The sequence below is a fragment of the Mirounga angustirostris genome, unplaced genomic scaffold (genome assembly GCF_029215605.1).
Source record: "Mirounga angustirostris isolate CCGP_5_RB_7025 unplaced genomic scaffold, mMirAng1.0.hap1 SCAF_7, whole genome shotgun sequence".
Lineage (NCBI taxonomy): Eukaryota > Metazoa > Chordata > Mammalia > Carnivora > Phocidae > Mirounga > Mirounga angustirostris.
Window position 1 is genome coordinate 32,568,371 of NW_026991715.1, and position 21,596 is coordinate 32,589,966.

Below are 21,596 nucleotides of genomic sequence, written 5' to 3' on the forward strand. Positions count from 1 at the left end.
GAAAGCCTGATACAAATACAATTATATCAATTCTGATGTGTAATTAGGGCTGACAGTCACTGGGTCCGGCTTGCTTTCTGCGACTCTAAGCATGATCTCTTGGCCAGCTGAAGCCTGAGATTCCATGACCTCATCCCCACCTAGAGAAGACAAACTGAGCCCACCTGCTGTAGATAAGCTGCTGTCATTTACCCTAGCAGCAATATAACCACAATGAATTGTCCAACTTTTCCAGGACAGAACACCCACTTCGCACCAAATGCCTGCCACCCATCTCATCACCCCTACTTAGCAGAATTACTTTCAGTTTAGGACCAGGAAGTAGACTGCCTACTATACTCTTTGTTGGGATTTAGAGGGTATGCTCCTCAAGGAGCTTTCATCCCAATGTTTGATAACTGGGCTTGTGCCTAGGATTTGGGTGGCCAGGATTCCCACCATCCCCTTTTCAAGCTCAAAAACCTCAACTTAAATCTCAAATCATTTCTGGGAATTGCTAAGCTAGCCAGATTATATGGATCACCAGCTGTAAATCAGTAAGTTCCTCTCCAATTTCTACTGCCTCTGTCCATGTATATTTTTAAAGATTTTATCTATATGAGAGAGAGAGAGGGAGAGGAAAGAGTGCGAGCGCATGCACATGAGCAGGGGGAGGAGCAGAGGGAGAGAAGAGGGAGAAGTAGACTCCCCACTGAGCACAGAGCCCAGAGATCAGAGATCAGACCTGAGCAGAAGTCAGATGCTTAAATGACTGAGCCACACAGGCACCTCTGTCCATATTTTTTATTCACCACAAGGTTTCTGTTTTTCTTTTTTCTTTTTTTAAAGATTTTATTTATTTATTTGTGTGAGAGAGAATGAGAGAGAGAGCACATGAGGGGGGGAGGGTCAGAGGGAGAAGCAGACTCCCTGCCGAGCAGGGAGCCCGATGTGGGACTCGATCCAGGGACTCCGGGATCATGACCTGAGCCGAAGGCAGTCGCTTAACCAACTGAGCCACCCAGGCGCCCTGTTTTTCTTTTACTAAACATGCAAAACTAAGTTTAAAGTTTGAGACTACAGCAATCTTTTTGATATGGGTTTAATATGGGAACAGTGTAGGAGGTTTGTTAGGAGCACAGATTCTTATTTTTTTTTAAATAAGATTTTTTTAAAGAAGATTTTATTTATTTATTTTGACAGAGAGACAGAGAGAGGGAACACAAGCAGGGGGAGTGGGAGAGGGAGAAGCAGGCTTCCCGCCAAGCAGGGAGCCCCATGTGGGACTCCATCCCAGGACCCTGGGATCATGACCTGAGCCGAAGACAGACGCTTAATGACTGAGCCACTCAGGCGCTCCCCTAAATAAGATTTTTAAAAAAATTTTAAGTAATCTCTACGCCCAGCGAGGGGCTCGAACCCATGATCCCGACATCAAGAGTCACATGCTCTTCTGAGCCATCCAGGCACCCCAGGAGCACAGATTTATACAACAGATTTAGGTTCATGTCATGTCTTATCTGCATAACCTACAGCAACTTACATAAATGAATCTCTTTGGGCCTCAGTTTCTACTTTCTTCACAAGGTCATGAGGATCCTGTAATGTATGTCAAGTGCCTAGCATGGATAGCAAATATTAAGGGGTCACTAAAAGGTAACAAGATGGAACTCTAGGTCCTTGTACCCTACCCCTCTGCTCTTTAATAGCATAGTCAGAAAGAATTAACATCACAGCACAGCTAAAAGGGACGGGGAAGTACTTTAGATGGTGATAAGTCTGTTAGAATCTGAGTTAAGTCCAGAGATAAAAGGTGACTCTGTGGTAGGTGGTAATTGCCTTTCTTGGATTAAAGGTTTTACCAAATCTTCCAAAAGAACAAATGAACCAAACCCAAAATGCAGTTCAAAATATGATCAGAACACTAGAAATGGTTTTGTAATTTATCATAAGGGAGAAATCCAGAAATCCATTCCCCTCTGAAACTTTAAAAAATTTTATTATATAAAAGCTTAAACAGCTTCATCCTACAGCTGTGGCATGGGTTCACATTATTTTGATATAACCTAGAGTCAGTCACTACTTCTGTCTGGTTATCAGTCACTTCAAAGATCTGACCCCATTTTCTCTTCCACCAAGTATCGAAAACTGAAATAACACACTGCTTACACTATGTCTATATAAGCTTAAGGGCACAAATCATTTTAGCACATGAATTTGATGAATAAACAAACGGTTAATTCCTAACATCAGAAATAAGATCTTCTCTATATAGTCTTTTTTTTTTTTTAAGATTTTATTTATTTCACAGAGAGAGACCCAGCGAGAGAGGGAACACAAGTAGGGGGAGTGGGAGAGGGAGAAGCAGGCTTCCCGCTGAGCAGGGAGCCTGATGCGGGGCTCAATCCCAGGACCCTGGGATCATGACCTGAGCTGAAGGCAGACACTTAACCATCTGAGCCACCCAGGCGCCCCTCTATATAGTCTCTTCTATGTCAACACCAGAGGTTTATTCTAAACTACCATATAAAATACCAATTAAAAATTTGCTAGTTTTGGAGAGGAACTAAACACTTACCTAGAAGTGACTGACTACCCAGCTTCACCTCTGCCAAAACCCCCAAACCATAGTCTTTAATATAACAAAACCAATACTTCCAAAGTGTCCTCTTTTGCTACCCTTAATTTTGTTCATCCTCAACTTGATGCCCTGCCCCCCATCATCTCTGATGCTGGTTGGAGGTGGAGGGGGCTGCTTCTTATAAAGAGCTTGCAGAATACGAAACTAGGAGGGAGGATTCTGTTACTGTTCAAAAGGCTAGACAGAGTTACTTGAAATTGGTTTATGCAATTGACCTTAGGGTCAGATGCCATTACCAGATGGGCCAAAGTCCAAGATCTGAACATACTGAGACATTAAAGCAGCCTCTATCATAGAGAACAGAATAACTCACCTGTTCCAGCAAAAATTTCCAGCAGGAAGTTTACAAAGGTTCATTTTAGTATTTTATCCTCAACAGTACTAGGATTACTTAGTTATCCAAAACAAAAATGTATATATCTGGTGTATTTACTTTTTCTACAATCACAGGCATTTACTTTGTCTTGAAAAATCATAGGGGTGCCTGGGTGGTTCAATTGGTTAAGTGCCTGACTCTTGTTTTCAGCTCAAATCATGATCTCAGGGATGTGCGATCAAGCCCTGCATCAGGCTCCACAGTGGGTGTGGAGCCTGCCTAAGATTCTCTCTCTCCCTCTGCTCTAAAAAAATAAGTAAATAAAAAATAAAAATAAATTTAAAAAATTATAACAACTTCACAAAGTTAACCTACTGGAATGTCCCACCAGGGAGCAGCAGAAGCTGTAAACTTTCTCTAGTATTCTTACATCAAGGCAAAGCCTAGAGATATCAATCACAACCAGCTTTAGGGACCAGTGTTCTACATGGGATCCTATAAATGAGAAAGTTCATCTAATGTTTCTTTACCACAATGCAAGTACTTTTCTTTTTTTTTTTTTTTAAAGATTTTATTTAGTAGGGAGAGAGAGGAAGCACAAACAGGGGGAGCAGCAGGCAGAGGGAGAAGCAGGCTCTTTGCTGAGCAGGCAGCCCGATGCGGGACTCGATCCCAGGACCCCGAGACCATGACCCGAGCCGAAGGCAGACGCTTAACCGACTGAGCCACCCAGGCGTCCCGCAAGTACTTTTCAAATAAAACAAAACCCACTGCCTTCCTGTTACTGTTGTAATACACAGAATGAGCTTCTGGGGAAGGATTTAAAAGCAAGTTGTTTCCCTCACCAGTGATGCTCATTAAGAGTAAATATGTTTGGTACCCAAGTTCTTCCTTGGGTAGATTTGCAAAAAAAAGCATGCCTGTTTTCCTTTTATCTTTGCTCCTGCGCCCAGCACACCTGCTCCCCCTAGTAAAATGCAAACCTCCTTGGACAAGAGTCCTCCTTTCAAAAGGGAATGGGAGATATTTCTACTTAGCAGAAGAAATACTAATCAAAGAACAAGGCAGTGTTGTATAATAGGATCACAGCCTCTGAAACTAGAAAAGTGGGAACAGAAAATCTAGCACTGCCCCTTACTAGGTTGTGGTATCACGCAAGCTACCTAACCTTTCTGTATTTCAATTTCTTCATCCATGAAATGGCCGTAGTAGTTTCCTCACAGAGCTGTTGTGAGGAGTCAAAATGTATGCTATTCAACTCACCTTCAGAATACTAGTTTTATTACTTCATTAAAACACACCTCAGTCATGAACCTCTAACACTGTCTTTCCTGAGGCTCCTCCTTGCTTAAGTGGAGTCATCAAGGCCAGAAGATGCCAGAGAATGGGGGTAGCCAAGAAAGGAAGAAAACTCTTTTTTAGTAAAAAGCTAAAAATATCCAGAGGTATTAAGGAATTCCTGTTTGGGGATCAGCACATTTTCATTACTTGCAAACTAAAGTTTATTTAGGTTGAAAGGCAAATTGTTGGGACTGTCTTCAGCTCTCTCATGCCAACTTTGTGAACACGGCACACATGCACAAATGCTCTGCGCTATTTCAATACCCTGACAGCTCACCAACCATCAACCAACACAAAGCTCTTGGATCTAATTTTAGGCTAACTGGCTTTCAATCAAGAATGAATTTCAATTACAATTTCAAAGCTGAAGATCAGTTACAGCTCCACTCCACCACTGTATCAAAGATACTGTATCAGCCAAATACTACTACTGCCCTAGGTAACATTCTACAACAATACTTGCCTCCTCTAGGAAATTTGCCCAAGCAGTTACACAATCTCTTTCGGTTTTTGAAAATGTCCAACACCCCATTCAAGACCCTGATCATCTGCTTATACCATGTCCTGCTTCAACATGTACTGTGTTATTCTGTAATTACTAACATGGTTCTGGAAATGGTTCATATCATCAATCCATGGTTGTGTGTCAGACCATGCTCTCACTGTATTACACATTTCTTCCAAATGTCCAGTGCCCAACTTAGAGCAGATGTTTGATGAAGCTTGTAAGTTGACTGGTTAGTAGTAAAAATGCATTTGTGGGCTTCATTTTTCATATACCTAGATGTGAGTGGGGGGGAAAATGTAACTTGAAGGCCCCAAATATGGTAGGGAAAAGACAATCTTTTGTTTTGACTAGGACCATTCTTCTTTAAAGGAGACCTTAGAGGATCAAATGAAAATGTGAAAACAGAAGAGCAATATCCCCAATATCCCCAAGTGATCTGCATGACAAGAGGCAGTTGTCAGGCATCTGAAAATGTCAAGTCCTCTGAAACGGATAGGAAGGATGGTGACAAAAGACAAAGCATACACTGGATGAAAACTTCACATCTGAAAATTGCTGTTAAAGATATGGAACAACTTGGAGGGTAAAATAAAAAGAACAAAGCAAACACATGAATACTTATAAGGCACCCATTACATACAAATTAAGTAGACAAAAGAGAAAGGGATGGATTAAAGCACAGAAAATGTGATCAATGTATAATGTATAAGAATCAAATCTATTTTCATCTTTATATCTATGAAAATGATAATGAAATTATGGCTCTTAAACTCAATTATGTTTGGGGGAGGTGAGAAAAAAGCAAAAAATAAAATTACTTAATTTTCATTCACTTATATTCAAAGGAAGAAAAGGTTTCTGTTCAGAATGTGACAAAAATAAGAAAAAAAGGGAAGTTTCCATCTTAAGACAGCAGGCAAGCATTTAGAGTGTGTCCACCCAGTGGCTTAAGATAAAGCTGTTACCAAAGGGAGCCTTCATGCTCTTTGAGGAATGTGCCCACAAGAAACCTAATTTCCAACCTGTTGGAAAGAAGAAACTTGAACCCCTCTAATCCCTTCTCCCCCTTATTAAGGTAAGAGGCTGCTGAAGAATTAAGAGATACCTATAGAATGTATCCTATGAGAAGGTTCTATTCTGAGATCCCTAGAGAATTCACTGGGCTCTGAAGAAATTTCTGCTCGTGTTCTCAGTTGGACAGTTCCAGCTGTGGGTCTAGGGAAAAGATGCAAATTTTTCCTTCTGAATCTTCAAATAGGATCTAAGACCATTCAACCCTGATGCCAAACTTATTTTAAGGTTTCTCACAACAGAACATCCAGCACAAGGGGCCACAATAGGCACACCCTTAACCCCAGCTCTAAGAAAAAGGGCCCTCTGCTAAAAGGGTCCAACTGGTCTGTGTGTGGCAGGGGGAGGGTAGGTTGGACAGACCTATAACCCACACGGCATTTGGCCTTAAATGTTTGTTTGTTTTTTTTTTTTAAGATTTTTATTTATTTATTTGACAGAGACAGAGGTAGTGAGAGCAGGAACACAAGCAGGGGGAGTGGGTAGGGGGGAGCAGACTCCCTGCCGAGCAGGGAGCCCGATGTGGGACTCGATCCCAGGACCCTGGGATCATGACCTGAGCTGAAGGCAGCCACTTAACCGACTGAGCCACCCAGGCGCCCCTGGCCTTAAATGTTATTCTAATTAGGTACTCATGCTTACCTACGAGTGTGTCCACAGTAAGCCTTCCTTTCTTGGAAGGATAAGTATATCTACTTTTATAATGAAAAGTCTGTCAAGAGTTGAAATTCAAAGATAGTAATTGTTCATTAGGTTCACAGTGCAGAGAACACTATTCCTGAATACAACAGCTGTTAGAACTAGTTCTGGTTGAGGAAGGCAACCTATGACACTTGGGAGTTGCCTCAAGGACACTACCACACCCTATCAAATATATTCTCTCCGCTTCTTCCCCCTATCTTTCTCTTCTCATGGCTCAGACCTACTGGTGGCACCTGTATCACGACCTCTTAGTGAGAGGCCACCAAGACCTCTGTCTGTAGTTGTACTCTGGTCTACATCTCTTCTCAAGAAACTAAAAACATTCTAATTCTTGACTTTTCTTGGGGGTGGGGGGTTTTGCGAAGAAGAGAATGAAAACAACAACAACAAAAACCAACTCTCTTTAAAAGCCTGAATATTCTGGTATCACTTCAGTTATAAGCAGCCCTTTAAGGTATGGAGAACTTAAGTAAAAATGAAAGTACCTAAAACTCATGGCTTTGAGAACATTCCATGTATCATTTAAGTGAATGTTCTATTAACCAACAATTTTTACTTGGGGAAGGTATTCAAACACATTTAATATACTTTAATCGATTCAAGTCATATTAATAGACTGTCCATATTATTTGTCTAGAAGGTTAAAAAGAGCCTATTCAACAATCTCACAAAACTACTTTTTTTTTTTTTTTTTTAAGTAGGCTCCACACTAGGGTGTGGAGCCCTACACAGGGCTTCAACTCATGACCCTGAGATCAAGAGCCGGACACTTAACCAACTGAGCCACCCAGGTGCCCTTCACAAAATTACTTTTAATCCAACATGATGTGAGGAATCTTGTGGAGATTTAAAAAAATGGTTATGTGGTATAAGAAATGTATTTGTCCATGGCTTTTGACAAAGCTTCTAAAGCCCTAGAATTTTCTGGGTGATGGAAGGGTTTTGTGACTCATAAGAAGTCTCTGTGAGGTTATGAAAATAAAGTGACTTAGGGTAAGGCCACTGGGGTCACCAAAAAGACCAGGTAACTGAGGATTGGAACTTTCAGCTCCACCCACAGACCTCTGGGAAAGGTTTGTGGTGTGGAAGGAGGGAGAATCTGCAGATTAATTTCTATAAAGTCTTGAACAAGATTTAATGAACTTCTGGGTTGGTAAACCCAGGAAATATGCCCCAGTTCCACAGGAACAGAAGCTCCTGTACTCAGATGTTTCTGGACCTCACCCTATGTACTCTTCATTTGTATCCTTTATAAAAAAGACAGTCAATGTAAGTGAAGTGTTTCCCTAAGTTCTGTGGGCCATTCTAGCAAATTATTAAGTCCCCAATTTTAAGCCTGTAGGTCAGAAATAGGGGAGGCCCAGACTTACCACAATGGGAGCAATCTTGTGGGACTGAGCACTTTATGGGATCAGATGCTGACTTTATGTAGTGCCAGAATTAGATTAAATTGTAGGACACCCAGCTGTTGTCCGCTAAGAATTAGAGAACTGCTTGGTGTGGGGAGCCCCAACCCCCCCCCCAGTCTGGTATCAGAACTACTTAGAGTAGAGGAGAAAAGAAGCTATATATTTCAGGGGAGGAAAGGCAGTCATGTATAGCTAGGTTACTTCTATTTCCTTCAAAGTCAATATCTACAAGTTCTTTTTAACTGAACAGTAAGATTTAAAAATGCCCAAAGACCACCACAGAAAACCCCAATAAAGTTTACAAACTGTGCAGATCTTCAAAGATGGGTTATCTGACTAAGCCTTCATTATTTTTGAAATATACAAGGTTCCCTGGTCAAGATAAATCAAAAAAAATATTCTAACACTCACAGATGCAACTTAGCCCAAATTAACCTTATCTGTCTGTCACATTTATCACTGTCCTTCGCTACAACAGGCTCTGGCAATGATTTTATTACTTGAAAACTATAAATCTTCCAGCCTTCTATCTGGGGCTACTTCTTGCTGGTTCAGAAAACATTAGTAGGAAAAAAACAACCAAAATTTCCCACTCACCTTTCTTGTAAAATACATTCACCTGCTTTAGTTCCTTATCCAAAATACCCACAACCACAGTTCCATTCACATGGCTCTAGTTCCAGTTCTGGTTTAGGTACACATTTGTCCTCGTTAAGCCAACGGTGAAGAATGTACCAGGACAATCATAAACCAGGAAGAACTTCCACTAACTTTAAGAGGGACTTATGTATACCAAAAGAAGTGGCAGGTTATTTTGTTAACACACAAAGAAACTAACATTCAACCAGATTTATATGAAACTAAATAAGTATGTTCCACAAACTTAAATTTAAGTCATATGTGTAACACTTCTTTCAGCTCAGAAAATTAAGTGTGATGTGGGCTACAAAAAGACTCCATCAAGTTCCCTATTTTAGCCATTTTGGCTCTTATAAATGCTCTTCCACAGACATGACAACATTAAGATAGTCTGTTATAGGGGCACCTGGGTGGCTCAGTTGGTCGAGCATCTGATTCTTGGTTTCAGCTCAGGTCATGATCTCAGGGTTGTGAGACTTAGCCGAGCCTCATGTTGGGCTCCATGCTCAGTGGTGAGTTTGCTTCTCTCTCTAAATAAATAAGTAAAATTTTAAAAATAAAATAAAGTAAGTCTGTTGTCGCTTAGATTACAATTTGAGTCATTCCAGCCTTGTATTTTCGGAAAACATAAAGTATATTCATTGCACTGTGTAACACACCGGTTCAAGTCCTAGGCTGTGCTACACTTCAGATACCAAGTTATTTAACCTCTCAGCCTCATGTGCTATCAAAAGGTGGCAATACGGGCGCCTGGGTGGCTCAGTTGGTTAAGCGACTGCCTTCGGCTCAGGTCATGATCCTGGAGTCCCGGGATCGAGTCCCGCATCGGGCTCCCTGCTCGGCAGGGAGTCTGCTTCTCCCTCTGACCCTCCTCCCTCTCATGCTCTCTGTCTCTCATTCTGTCTCAAATAAATAAATAAAATCTTAAAAAAAAAAAAAAAAAAAAAAAAGGTGGCAATACTTCCTGTGAGAATTAAATCAAATAGTGTATTGCTTAACACAGTGTCTATAATATACTAAGCACCCAATAATTACTGTGCTTAGAAACTTTACTCTGTTCAGATGTACTTAATTACTGAGCCCATTTTGCAGTGGTTCCCTTTTTAAGCTACATTTGGGTGATATTATCAAGAGATAATCATAAACTGACTCTCTGTGTAGTAACAGCATTCCCTTCTAGTGCTTGATGAAGGAAGCTTATTCTCAGATTTGTTCCTAGCCGTGTTACCTAGCTACTTGAAACTTTCAAGCTTCTAGAGGCCTTATCCCTTTGATTAGCAAAGTTCAGTAAAGTTTAAAGCACACTAAAATTGAGGTTCTTATATACAACTTTTCTTCTAAGTGATGGGGTTAGTTTGGACATTTTAGACAAGGATCAAAATTACTCTTATCCCAGCATACCTTATAGTTATTGTTAAAAACAAACCAATCTGATTTTCATGCCCAGAACTCTACACTGCTAGGAGGGCAAAAAACAAAACCGAACAAACCAAAAGACCAAAAAACCCCCAAACAAACCAAAAACAAAACAAAAAAACACCTTTATTTCAAAAACAATTCTATTAATCCACTACTAAGTTTCACTTCGTGCTAATAACCATGCTTGAACACATCAGTTTTCTCCTTAAACCCAAAGGCTACACCCCCAAACACCAGTACGCATAGATTCATTTTGTCATCCAGTCTGTCTTTAAAGATCATTACATTTCTCCTTAAAATATTTTAGCATTAGGCAAAGAAAATATTTCTCACCATATACTACGATAATCTGAGTCTGACTTTAATACAATTCAGCCATGAACATGCAATCTTCCTATTCCCTAAAAGAAACTGGTAAGTACTGGGAAACTTCTGAGCCAAACTAAATACAGTTGTGGCTCCTTACTGATACCCAGAGATGGCAAAGATTTAAAATTTTCATGGGATCAAGATGCAACCAAATCCTGAATAAAAGCAAAGCAGGACATGATTATCAACCATATTATTTGTTTAAATGAAGACTACTCTCAGCTATTTTAGACAGCTTAATCCTTGTCCAAAATGTCCAAACTAACCCCATCACTTAGAAGAAAAGTTGTATATAAGAACCTCAATTTTAGTGTGCTTTAAACTTTACTGAACTTTGCTAATCAAAGGGATAAGGCCTCTAGAAGCTTGAAAGGGGAGCTTGAAAGTTTCAAGTAGCTAGGTAACACAGCTAGGAACAAATCTGAGAATAAGCTTCCTTCATCAAGCACTAGAAGGGAATGCTGTTACTACACACAGTTATTTTTAACGTTACTACGCTCAGACAATAGGCAAATTATAGTTGTAAATTCACATTTTAGACTTTTTCAGAGTATATAATGTATGCAGATTCTAATGTGTGAAACTGCCCCCAAACTAAAGTGTTAAGAGAACAAATCTACAGATCACATCCAACTTTAAAACGCTGCAACAACAATCCATAAAAGTCATACTCAATTGAAAGTAACACAACAGAATATCCTAGTGAAACAAATCTAATTCCTGATAGTGCATCATACATAATGGGTCATGACCTGTACTACCCCTCCTGTATAATATGCTCACACTTGGGAGAATAATTATTCAATCTACCATGTGGCAAAAACCCATCTGTGTTCAAATTTCTATAAGATTATTAAATAGGTCTGAATATTTTATTAAATTCAAAGAAACAAACTTAAGAAATAAAAAATAAGCTGCCACCTTCAGTTTGTACTAGGGAAAGAGCAAAAGCCCAAGTCACTGAACTGAGAGCCAAACTTTCAGAAGCTTCATTTCAAGCAGAACTGTCACTAATTTAATAAGAACCAAAACACAACGACAAAACCAATCTACTAACTCTAGGCCTTCCATGTTAACTAAGCACACCTTATTTCATATAGTAACAATTAAAAGCCTGATTAATTCTATCACTGCAAATCAACCAATGAAGGACAAACCTGGGCTGGAAATCAGAATGTCCAATTCCTGTGTTGAAAACAAACTTTCAACATGGCCTGGAGCAAGGAACTCTGCTATTCTAAGAATGCTCAGACATACAAATATGTAATGTTCCAAACGCTTTTTTTGGGGGGGGGGGGAAGGGGGTCACTTCCTGTAAGCAAAAAGTTCCTATAACTGGGAAAGGAACAAAACAAATAAACTAAGAAAATGGGAATACCTGTGACACACCTTCTCCAAACGAGTAATTCTTTTTTAACTTAAAAATAAAAAAGCATATACAGCCAGTTTCAATCTAACCTTCCCATAGTGCACATCCATAAAATTTACAAAAGGAGACGCAAAGCCCACCTAATTCAGTTCTAAATTTCAACAAGCGTTAGTACATCAGGCACCTCATCCCTGAAAGTTCCAGAGAGATGCCGAAAAGGACCCCGTAGTTAACAGTTCACATCAACGGCCCCATAACCCGGTTTCTCCTGTATATACAGATGCGGATTCGTCCACCAAAATCTCCTCTCTACCACACCCCGCACACGTTGGCGTTTTCATCTCATAGGTGGATACCTCAACAGCTAACACCAGGAAGCTCCGGGGTAATTGGAGGACTTGGGGGAAGTCATCTCGGAAGAGGTGGAAGACCCAGAGATATCATGGAAAGTCAGAAAGAGGTGGTCCCTGACCACCTCTCCTTCGTGTCCCATCCAAACTTCACCGACCCGGGTCTCAGAAGACCGGGAGGGGGAGGCCATTTTAATGAGACCTGGCTGAGAAACATCAAAGAGAGGAAATCAGGGAAGGGCGTTCGGAAAGGAAGGCCGAGCCCTTTCCCCCAACAGCACCCGAGCAGGGTGGCAGCACCTGGAGCTCGAAGAGGGAGGTGCTGGATTCAAGGGCCTGGAAAGATTCAAAAGTAGCAATGGCCTTCCACGAGGGGGTCAACTGGTCCGAGCCCCGGGAGCGGGGCCCCTTACCCCGAGGCAGGGGAAGGACCCCTTCTCCGGCCAACCGCGCAGACCCTTGCCCCTGAGTCGGGGGCAACTACCCAGAGTTGCCCAGAGATCCAGAAGGCGGGAGTTGACTATTGCCTGGTTCTCCTCATCCGGCCATGCGGCGCGGGGGCGGCCATCCTGAGGGGTCCGGGAACCAAGAGGGCACGGGGGGGCCGGACGCGGCGCTCACCCGCGGGCCGCCTCCAAGCTCTTGATGAGCTTCTTGATCTTCCAGATCTCCACGTTCCTGTCGGCAGCACTGGGGTCGTCCGCCATCTTCTCGCCTCCTCCTCCCTAGAGCGGCCCGGCGGGGCCCGGAGACACCAAGACCACAGAGTTAGCGCCGCCGCTGGGGCAGAGCGGCCCCCTTCCTTGCCACCCCCAAGAGGCCCTCTTCTTCCCGCCCCGCGCGGCCCGCCGCGGCGGTCGCTGGCCTTTTCCTCCCTTGGCTTACCTAAGGGCCCAGTCCTGGGCGGCAGCGGCTGCTCCTCCCCGGCGGCGGCTCCGCGGCGGCGGCTCTGACGTAGGACACCGGTTCCCTCTCTCCAGGCAGCTGCATGTGTTGCAATCCGCTCACATGGGGCCTGTGACATCACTTCCTCCGCCAGAGGCTGAGTGGAAGTCGGCGGGCGGAAGGGAGGGGGCCTGTGCGGAAGAGAGGAAGCTCTGCGCGCGCCGCGACTTGCCATTGGCTGTCCGCGCCGCGGCCTACAATGAGCTCGCTGATTGGCCGCAGCTGGAGCCGCGCTGCCTTGTGAGGTAGGGCCCGGGGCGGGGAAGTACCGCCTTCCTTCCGGTCCGGCTAGCGGAGTGGAGGAAGCGGGCGGAAGCCGGTGGCTCTCGCGAGGATTTTTTCAGCGACCCGCCAGCCTCCCATGGGGGTGTTTTTTAAAGGGCGAGGCGCAGGGGTCGTCTCTTTGCCGTCCCTCTTTGGTGAATGGAATGGGCATCTGAAAATCTACGACTCGCGGCTAGACGATTGGGCCGGAACACACAATTTGAATTGCGCCTGAGGAGTCTTAAAGAAACGCCTCAAGCTTCGTGGCTTCATAGCGGCCAAAGTGCTCCGGCCGACGTGCGTCACTGTTGCGCGGACTAGTGTTCAGGCTCCCAGCCCGAAATTTTCTTCTGGTGGTCCGGGACCCCGCCACCCGCAAGGGCAAAAGAGGCGCGTTACGTCTCGCCTCAGCGCTCACATGGGTTCATTTTGGACCTGGAGTTTTGTGGGGACGGGAGGGGAAAGCAGGGGCTGCGGGAGATTGGAAACCTTGAGGTATTTGAGCCCACGAATGGTTTAGTCTGAGCTTTTGAGAGTGGAGGTGGGGAGAGTGTTGAAGCAAATGGGCAGCTATATAAGTTGGAACTTTATCTTTTTGAGTTAGAATTTTTAGTTGACTCTCTTCACCTCAGTTGGATTTGTTCAAATATTTGGGCCCAAACTGTGCTAGATTCGGTTTTCCCGAGGATGCTGAGGTGAACTGGATATAACAGTGCCTACTTAGTGGAGCTCTCAGTTTCGTTGGGTTTATAACCATTTGTGATTGTGTACTTTTGTATAATAATTGCATAAATACGTAGGTATTCTGGAATGCTGTGAGAGTGTAATAAAAGGGCCTAATTTTGAAATGAGACCCAAAGAATGAGTAGGGGTTTTGTCAGAAGAGAGCATAACACATTAAAAAAAAAAAAAAAAAAGTGTGTGCTTAAAAAGCCAGTACGCGGGAACAAGGTCAGGAATGGCTGAAGTAGCTTGAGGAGGAGACAGAGGACAGATCATTTAGAGCCTTGAAAGCCAGGTTTAGGAGTTTGACTTCTTTTAAGAACAATGGACAGCTTAAAGGGTTTATAGAGGTAGGGAAATGACATGAATGTATAGTTATGTTTTTAAGGAGATGGTTCTGTTTGGATTGGACAGAGCAAAAGTGGAAGCTGAGAGATCGTTTTGGCTGCTGCAGTCATTCATGTGAGAGATAATTATAGCTTAGACTAGGGTGATGATAGTGCAGATGGAAGTCAGTGATATACAGGGGGTTAGAACGAATAGGACTGGATGATGGATTGGATGTGGAGAAAGCAAGAATGTTCCCAGAGCATGGAAATGGTTACATTTACTGAGATGGGAAAAATGAGCAGGTTTTGAGGGATGATTGGAAATTTCCTCTTGGGCCTATTAAGTTTGAGACATGGAAGTGGTGATGTCAGTCAGGCAGTTGCATTTACGTGCGCTTTGAGTCCTTTTTGCATGTTATCTCAACTTTGCTCACACCTTTGAGATGGGAGTATTATCCCCATTTCATAAGTAGGGAAACTGAGGCAAAGAAAGGTGAAAGGGACTTGCTCAGAGTCACACAGCTAGTTTATGGCTTCCAGACTCCATGTTCAGTGTCCAGTGCATTTTATCATGCAGCAACCCATTACCTCTGTTACCATAAGGTAAGGACACATTTCCTACAGGGTAAGTCTCTCCCCCAGCAAATGAATTCCCAGGGTGGAATCTCTTCTTTAGTTACCATTTTGTAATTCATGGGATGTGTTCATTCATTACACAGTACTTACTGTACTTCTTTGTGCCATCACTGTGCTTAGCAATGGACCTTCTTAAAGTAAATAATCATAAACGCTTACTGACTGGATGTGTACCATGTCCCAGGCTTTTCCCTACTTCATTTCTCTTGCCCCAATTCCTGCTTTCTTCACTTGGTTGCCTTGATCTACATCTCTTCATTTTTATGTTTATAGCATTGCTTCAGGTCCATGTTTCATGGCTTTATAGGCTTTCTGGACCACCTCACAGGCTTGCTTTTATATGTGATTCATCCTGAAGTAAGATGGTGACATCTCAGAATTGCTGTTTGTCAGCATTTGAATCATTCAAACTTGGTAATTACTGAGAAATATAACTTGTTTCTTAGAACATTCTAATCCCAGATAGTTACACTGTAGCTCCCAAAGCTTACTTGCCTAGTTGCTGTAAATTCATCATCTCTTAGAATTGAAAACCAGTGTCTTACATGCAAATCCTGGCATTGATTTCTAGCAGAAGAGATTTGAAAGGAATAGAACAGGGAGATGCTATTTCCTTCAGCAAGGAGGAGGCTTTATAAATGCAACCATGACCGTCAGTTTCCAGGAAGAACCTCCTGTGACATAAGAGTGATACAGATTTTTTTCAAAATGACATATGATGAGTGTAGAATATATAACCTCTCTTGGCACAGCTTGTCCTTTTCTGAAAAATGAAGGATTTGTACTTGACCTCAGAACTTCTCCAGGTCTAATGTTAGGTAATAAAGTTAAATATTGGGGGCGCCTGGGTGGCTCAGTCTTAAGTGTCTGCCTTCGGCTCAGGTCATGATCCCAGGGCCCTGGGATCGAGCCCCTCAAGCCCTGCATCAGGCTCCCTGCTCAGCGAGAAGCCTACTTCTTCCTCTCCCACTCCCCCTGCTTGTGTTCCCTCTCTCGCCGTGTTTCTATCAAATAAATAAAATCTTCAAAAACAATAAAAATAAAGTTAAATATTGGGGTATAGATAACATCCCTAGTTAATGGGTGGAGGTGGGGGAGGGAAGGAGGATTGTTTTGATGTTGAAAATACCAATAGCAACTTGAGAACACAGTGCTGTTAGGTACAGAATGAAATTATTGGTTGCTGATGCGTGGGCCAGTTTTAAGAGCCAAAGTAAAGAAAGCAGGGGAGGAATGGTTGTGGAAAGATTTCCTAAGGGCTGTACCCTTTGACTCTTTGGGAAGTCGATGGGGTTGTTAAAGGAAATATCTCTGGAGCTAGGCAGCCTTAGGGTTGAACCGTGACTTTGCTCCTTACATTGGGTCGGGCAAGGCACTTAAATCTTGCAGAATTTGTGTTTTTATCATAAAATGGGGATACTGCCTATTTTGTGGGACTCTTGTCAGATTAAATAAGTTGTGTGAAGTGCCTGGTACTATTTATAGCACCCATGTCAATAGTGAATGCTAATTCTCTTTTTAGTTTCTTCTAATTTGTTCTGTCCTCTTCCACTGTTTTCGGTACCCATCTGTTGACCTGCTACACTAGTTGTAGCAGAAAATTGAAGGTGAGAGCCTAAAGGTAGAGCAGATCCAAATTACAATTCCTAGGGATTTTTTTTCCTGGTGGAAAGAGGGAGCCGGTAAAATGGTCTGTGGGATTTTTACCCTGTTTCAGTGGCTGGTGTGTTAATGTTAGAAATTTGGAACTTTTCACAGCTGGAGTTTAAGAGATTGGGTATTTATGTGGGGAGGGTTGTGTGGGTGCCAAGGAACAATTGTGGTTTAGGCCTAGAAATTGGACCTTGGGCTGGTCAGCATCTAATAGTCATTGGATAATGCCTGCCTTTACTGTCACTGTGGCCATGAGATCAATTACAAGTGTCTTGTTGCTTGTGGCAGGATTTTTATGTGAATTGTTTTTTTGTTTTGTTTTGTTTTTTAATGTAAAGATTTGTTTTATTTTCTACTGGGGGTAGAAGGAGGATAAATACACTTGATCTTAGCCAAAAGGCCGAGAAGCGATTAGAAGGAAGATAAATAGAACTGTTTTCCAATTTGCTCTCCACTGTATACACACATACCCACACGCATACATACACATACACACACCAAAAATACCCCAACAAAAAAAACAGAAAACTGAGAATCAAACACCAAAACACCCTCGAACTGCACCAATACTTCGTATTTTGACCAAAAGAATAGATCCTGGGAGGAAGTGCAAAATGCAAAATCAAATGACCGAGAAATGCTGAACAAACAGCATTATTATTTTTTTTTTTAAGATTTTATTTATTTATTTGAGAGAGAGAGAATGAGAGAGAAAGCACATGAGAGGGGGGAGGGTCAGAGGGAGAAGCAGACTCCCCGCTGAGCAGGAAGCCTGATGCGGGACTCGATCCCGGGACTCCAGGATCATGACCTGAGCTGAAGGCAGCCGCTCAACCAACTGAGCCACCCAGGCGCCCAACAGCATTATTAATAAACAAAATATTTATATTACTGAACTAGTAACAGTTGATGTTCTCCATGTCTGTAAAGCTTTGGAACCACATAGCTGATTTGTTAAATCTAGTCCATGCCAGCTTCCAAACTCCAGAAAAAATTTTAGTTAGCTTCATTCTTTGATACTTCATCAAAATTTTCTACGAGATATGGAACATCATCATCCTCTTCATCAGTGTCTTCTGGTTTTGGTGCTTTGCTCTCCAACACTTGCCAGGGGAACGGTTCAGCTAACTTCCTAAGACTTGTTAAGCTGTCAGCACCAAGCTCACTTAATATTCCAGGAAGCGTTTCTGTGATTAGTTTGGCTTCTGCATGACCAGTAATTGCAAAGGTGTTAGCAGAAAGGGAAGCTTGGACTTTGGGATTGTTGAAATGAATAACTGTTTCATCATCTTTAATCATGTTCACATCTTCAATACCAGCTATATTATTCACAGCCATTTTTTTTTTAGAGAATTCTGAAGTTTTTTGTCATCAGCTATAGCTGTTCTGTGTACTACCACTTTCTTTCTGCGAGCTGTGCCCTTGCCCCCATCTGGACCTGAGCCTGAAGTTTGGCTAACTTTTCTTGATTCATGCTGTTGGTAAATCTGAAGCAGGGAGGGTCCTCCAACAACAGCATTCGGCAAGAGCAAGATTGTGATTTTTTTTAAATGGAAACTATTCCTGGGCTGCAGTAAACTTTTTGAAGCCTCAGCATTGTGTTTGTATTAGCTATCACAAGGGTCTCCAACTAGATACACTTACTCCTCTTTGTTCCTTCTCCACGTTAGCATTCAACATTCTTGTCAATTTGCCCAGCTTGGAGTTGCCTATTATATACTAGGGTCCTATGGTTATAGATAGAAAAGCAGGAATCTCCTGATGATGTTTAATAGCTTTTTTTTTTTTAAGATTTTATTTATTTTTTGACAGAGAGACAGCGAGAGAGGGAATACAAGCGGGGAAGTGGGAGAGGGAGAAGCAGGCTTCCCACTGAGCAGGGAGCCCGATGTGGGGCTCAATCCCAGGACCCTGGGTTCATGATCCAAGCTGAAGGCAGACGCCCAGCAACTGAGCCACCCAGGGGCCCCATGATGTTTAATAGCTTAAGGAGGCGGCCTTTTTTGCTACTGTCTAGGTAAGCAGTCTGGGCATCATTTCTGTGTTTGTGGGTATCCTGGTCAGGTAAGATTGGGACTTAGGTATGATTCCCTTTGGGATATCCTTAATGTATATTAGCTTCTAACTAGTGTTGTAAACGCAATACTAGAATTTGGAGATCTCAGTTCTGTGTTCATGGCTTTTTATTTACCGTAATAAACTTCCTAATAAATCCTTGCCAGACTTAAAAAAAATTATTTATATACACTATATTAGTATAATAAATGATTTTTTTCCTAGGTATCTTAATAGTTGTATGTTTTTCCTGTCTCTGATCCATAAGAGTTCCATATAAGATTTTATTAAAAAAAAACAAAAACCAATGTGCCTAAAAACAGTTACAAATAATCCCTGGGTTAGACTGTCTGTGAAGTGGGGCATCTGGGTGGCTCAGTCGGGGTTAAGCATCTGACTCTTGATTTCAGCTCAGGTCATGATCTCAGGGTTGTGAGATTGAGCCCCACATTGGGCTCCATGCTTAGCATCGAGTCTCCCTTTGCTCCTCCCTCCCCCATTTGCATGCGTGCTCGCTCTCTCCGCCCCCCCCAAATAAATAAATGTTAAAAAAAAAAAACCTGAAGTGCCAATCATTTCATGAAGTAGGTGAAGATCAATAACGGAATGTCTGGTCTGCCCTCAAGTTCCTGGATGTACTTAAGCATAATGAATTTGAAGAATGGAGTTCCATAGATTGCATCCTTAAATACATGAAGAAATCTTACAATAAGTAAAAGCCAATGAAGAAGACCTAAGCTATAGTGGTGTAGTGTAAAACTCAAAAGATTTGTGTAAATTGACATAAGACAGCGTTGCTTAACTGGAGTACAATGTGTGAGAGTGACTTGAAATGGTCAGAGTGAAGTACCATTTACTCCCCTGTAGACACACGGAGTATAATACAACCCTTTAATGGGAGGGGGGACTACAACTAAGGAATTACAGCAGTTTCTTCTCTAAATGACCAAATATCTGTACATGAATTTGTAATCTTGTTAAATTAAGCAAATATTGACCATTATATGCTTTACCCTATAATGATTTCCAACTGTAAAAAGAAATGCACATAGAGAACACTCACTCTTTCTCTTCTAGAATTTTCTTTTTTTTTTAGAATCCCTGTTACAAGGAGCACTCACCAGATGATGTACATCTTCCCGTAACAAGAAAGAATAATTAGCAAGGTGAGATTGAGCCATGCCCTTGGATCATTTGGGGAGAAGATAAGTAAGTGCTCAATGTTCCCAGTGGTGCCTTTTTTTGACTCAGTGGACAATTGTAGAATAGTGAGACAGATGATAATCTTTTAGTTCAATTTCATACATACATACTGGAGACCAGTTTTCTAATACCGGGATATGTGCTGATACACTTTAGATATAGTGCAGTTCTTAAATTTACAGTCTTTTTTTTTTTTTTTAAGATTTTATTTATTTGACAGAGAGAGACACAGAGAGGGAACACAAGTAGGGGGAGTGGGAGAGGGAAAAGCAGGTTTCCTGATGAGCAGGGAGCCCAACGCGGGGCTGGAGCCCGACGCGGGGCTGGAGCCCGACGCGGGGCTCGATCCCAGGACTCTGGGATCCTGACTTGAGCCGAAGGCAGATGCTTAACGACTGAGCCACCCAGGTGCCCCAAATTTAGTCTTTTTTAAGGGGAAAAAGAACAAAGGAATGTTAAATACATAACCATATAAAAAGAGAAGTAGCTGTTTATAGGACTGAGGCAGATATGAACAAGATGAACCTGGAACACCTTTTTATATGAGTAAGAAAGGAATTTTTTTTTTTTTTAAAGATTTTATTTATTTATTTGAGAGAGAATGAGAGAGAGCACATGAGAGGGGGGAGGGTCAGAGGGAGAAGCAGACTCGCCGCCGAGCAGGGAGCCCGATGCGGGACTCGATCCCGGGACTCCAGGATCATGACCTGAGCCGAAGGCAGTCGCTTAACCAACTGAGCCACCCAGGCGCCCCAGTAAGAAAGGAAATTAACAAAAACTACTAGGGTCTTTTTTTTTTCTTGTATAAGTACTTGTAACATCCTAATAGACTTTTCTTTATTGAGGTATAATTGACATATAACATTTTATTTTCAGATGTATAACATAATGATTGAATATTTTTATATATTGTGAAATGATCACCATAGTAAGTCTAGTTAACATCTGTCAATGTATGTAGTTTCCAGTTTTTTTTTCTTGTGATGAGAACTTTAAGATTTACTCTTAGCAACTTTCAAATATGCAATAATTATTGATTATAGCCACCATGCTGTACATTTCATCCCTAATACTTACTTTATAATTGGAAGCTTATAAAACTTTTGACCTCCATCACCTATTTCATCCACCCCCATCCTCCCCATCCCCCCATTTCCTCCCTTGCCTCTGGCAACCAGCAGTTTGTCCTCTCTATGTATGAGCTTGGGATTTTTGGGGGGGTTTTGTTGTTTTTTAAAATATTTTATTTTTCAGAGAGAGCACAAGCAGGGGGAGTGGCAGACAGAGGGAGAAGGATGTGGGACTTGATCCCAGGACCCTGGGATCATGATCTGAGCTGAAGGCGGACATTTAACCAACTGAGCCACCCAGGCGTCCCTGTTTTTTTAAAGATTTCATATATAAGTGAGATCATATGGTATTTGCCTTTCTCTGACTTATTTCACTTAGCATAATGCCGTCAGGGTCATCCATGTTATCACAAATGGCAAGATTTCATTCTTTTCTATGACCTTTGAGTATTTTTTTATTTATTGGGGTGCCTGGGTGGCTCAGTCATTAGGCGTCTGCCTTCAGCTCAGGTCATGATCCCAGGATCCTGGGATCGAGCCCCGCGTCGGGCTCCCTGCTCACCAGGAAACCTGCTTCTCCCTCTCCCACTCCCCCTGCTTGTGTT

General features: G+C 42.2%; 2 protein-coding genes across 4 annotated transcripts in view; both read right to left on the minus strand.

Annotated features, from left to right (window-relative positions):
- Nucleotides 1-13,156, minus strand: part of ETF1 (eukaryotic translation termination factor 1) — a 31,510-nt gene extending 18,354 nt beyond the window's left edge. For 2 of the 3 annotated variants that reach the window (XM_045893252.3, XM_064595968.1), the window contains exons 1-2: nt 12,999-13,117; nt 12,735-12,838 (exon numbers count right to left, since the gene is read on the minus strand). Coding sequence is in view for 1 of the 3 variants with exons in the window: in XM_045893243.3 (XP_045749199.1) it covers nt 12,735-12,820 (86 nt within the window). In the remaining 2 variants the exon portion in view is untranslated. Of the gene's footprint in view, nt 1-12,734; nt 12,839-12,998 lie in introns of all 3 variants that reach the window. The other variant, XM_045893243.3, reaches the window with a different exon arrangement.
- A 4,409-nt stretch (nt 13,157-17,565) lies between these two features.
- On the minus strand, nt 17,566-18,745 carry LOC123852540 (transcription factor BTF3 homolog 4-like). The gene has a single exon (XM_054511703.2). It carries the CDS (start codon nt 17,999-18,001, stop codon nt 17,660-17,662), a length of 342 nt encoding a protein of 113 aa, XP_054367678.1. The 5' UTR covers nt 18,002-18,745; the 3' UTR covers nt 17,566-17,659.
- Between the last annotated feature and the right edge of the window lie 2,851 nt (nt 18,746-21,596).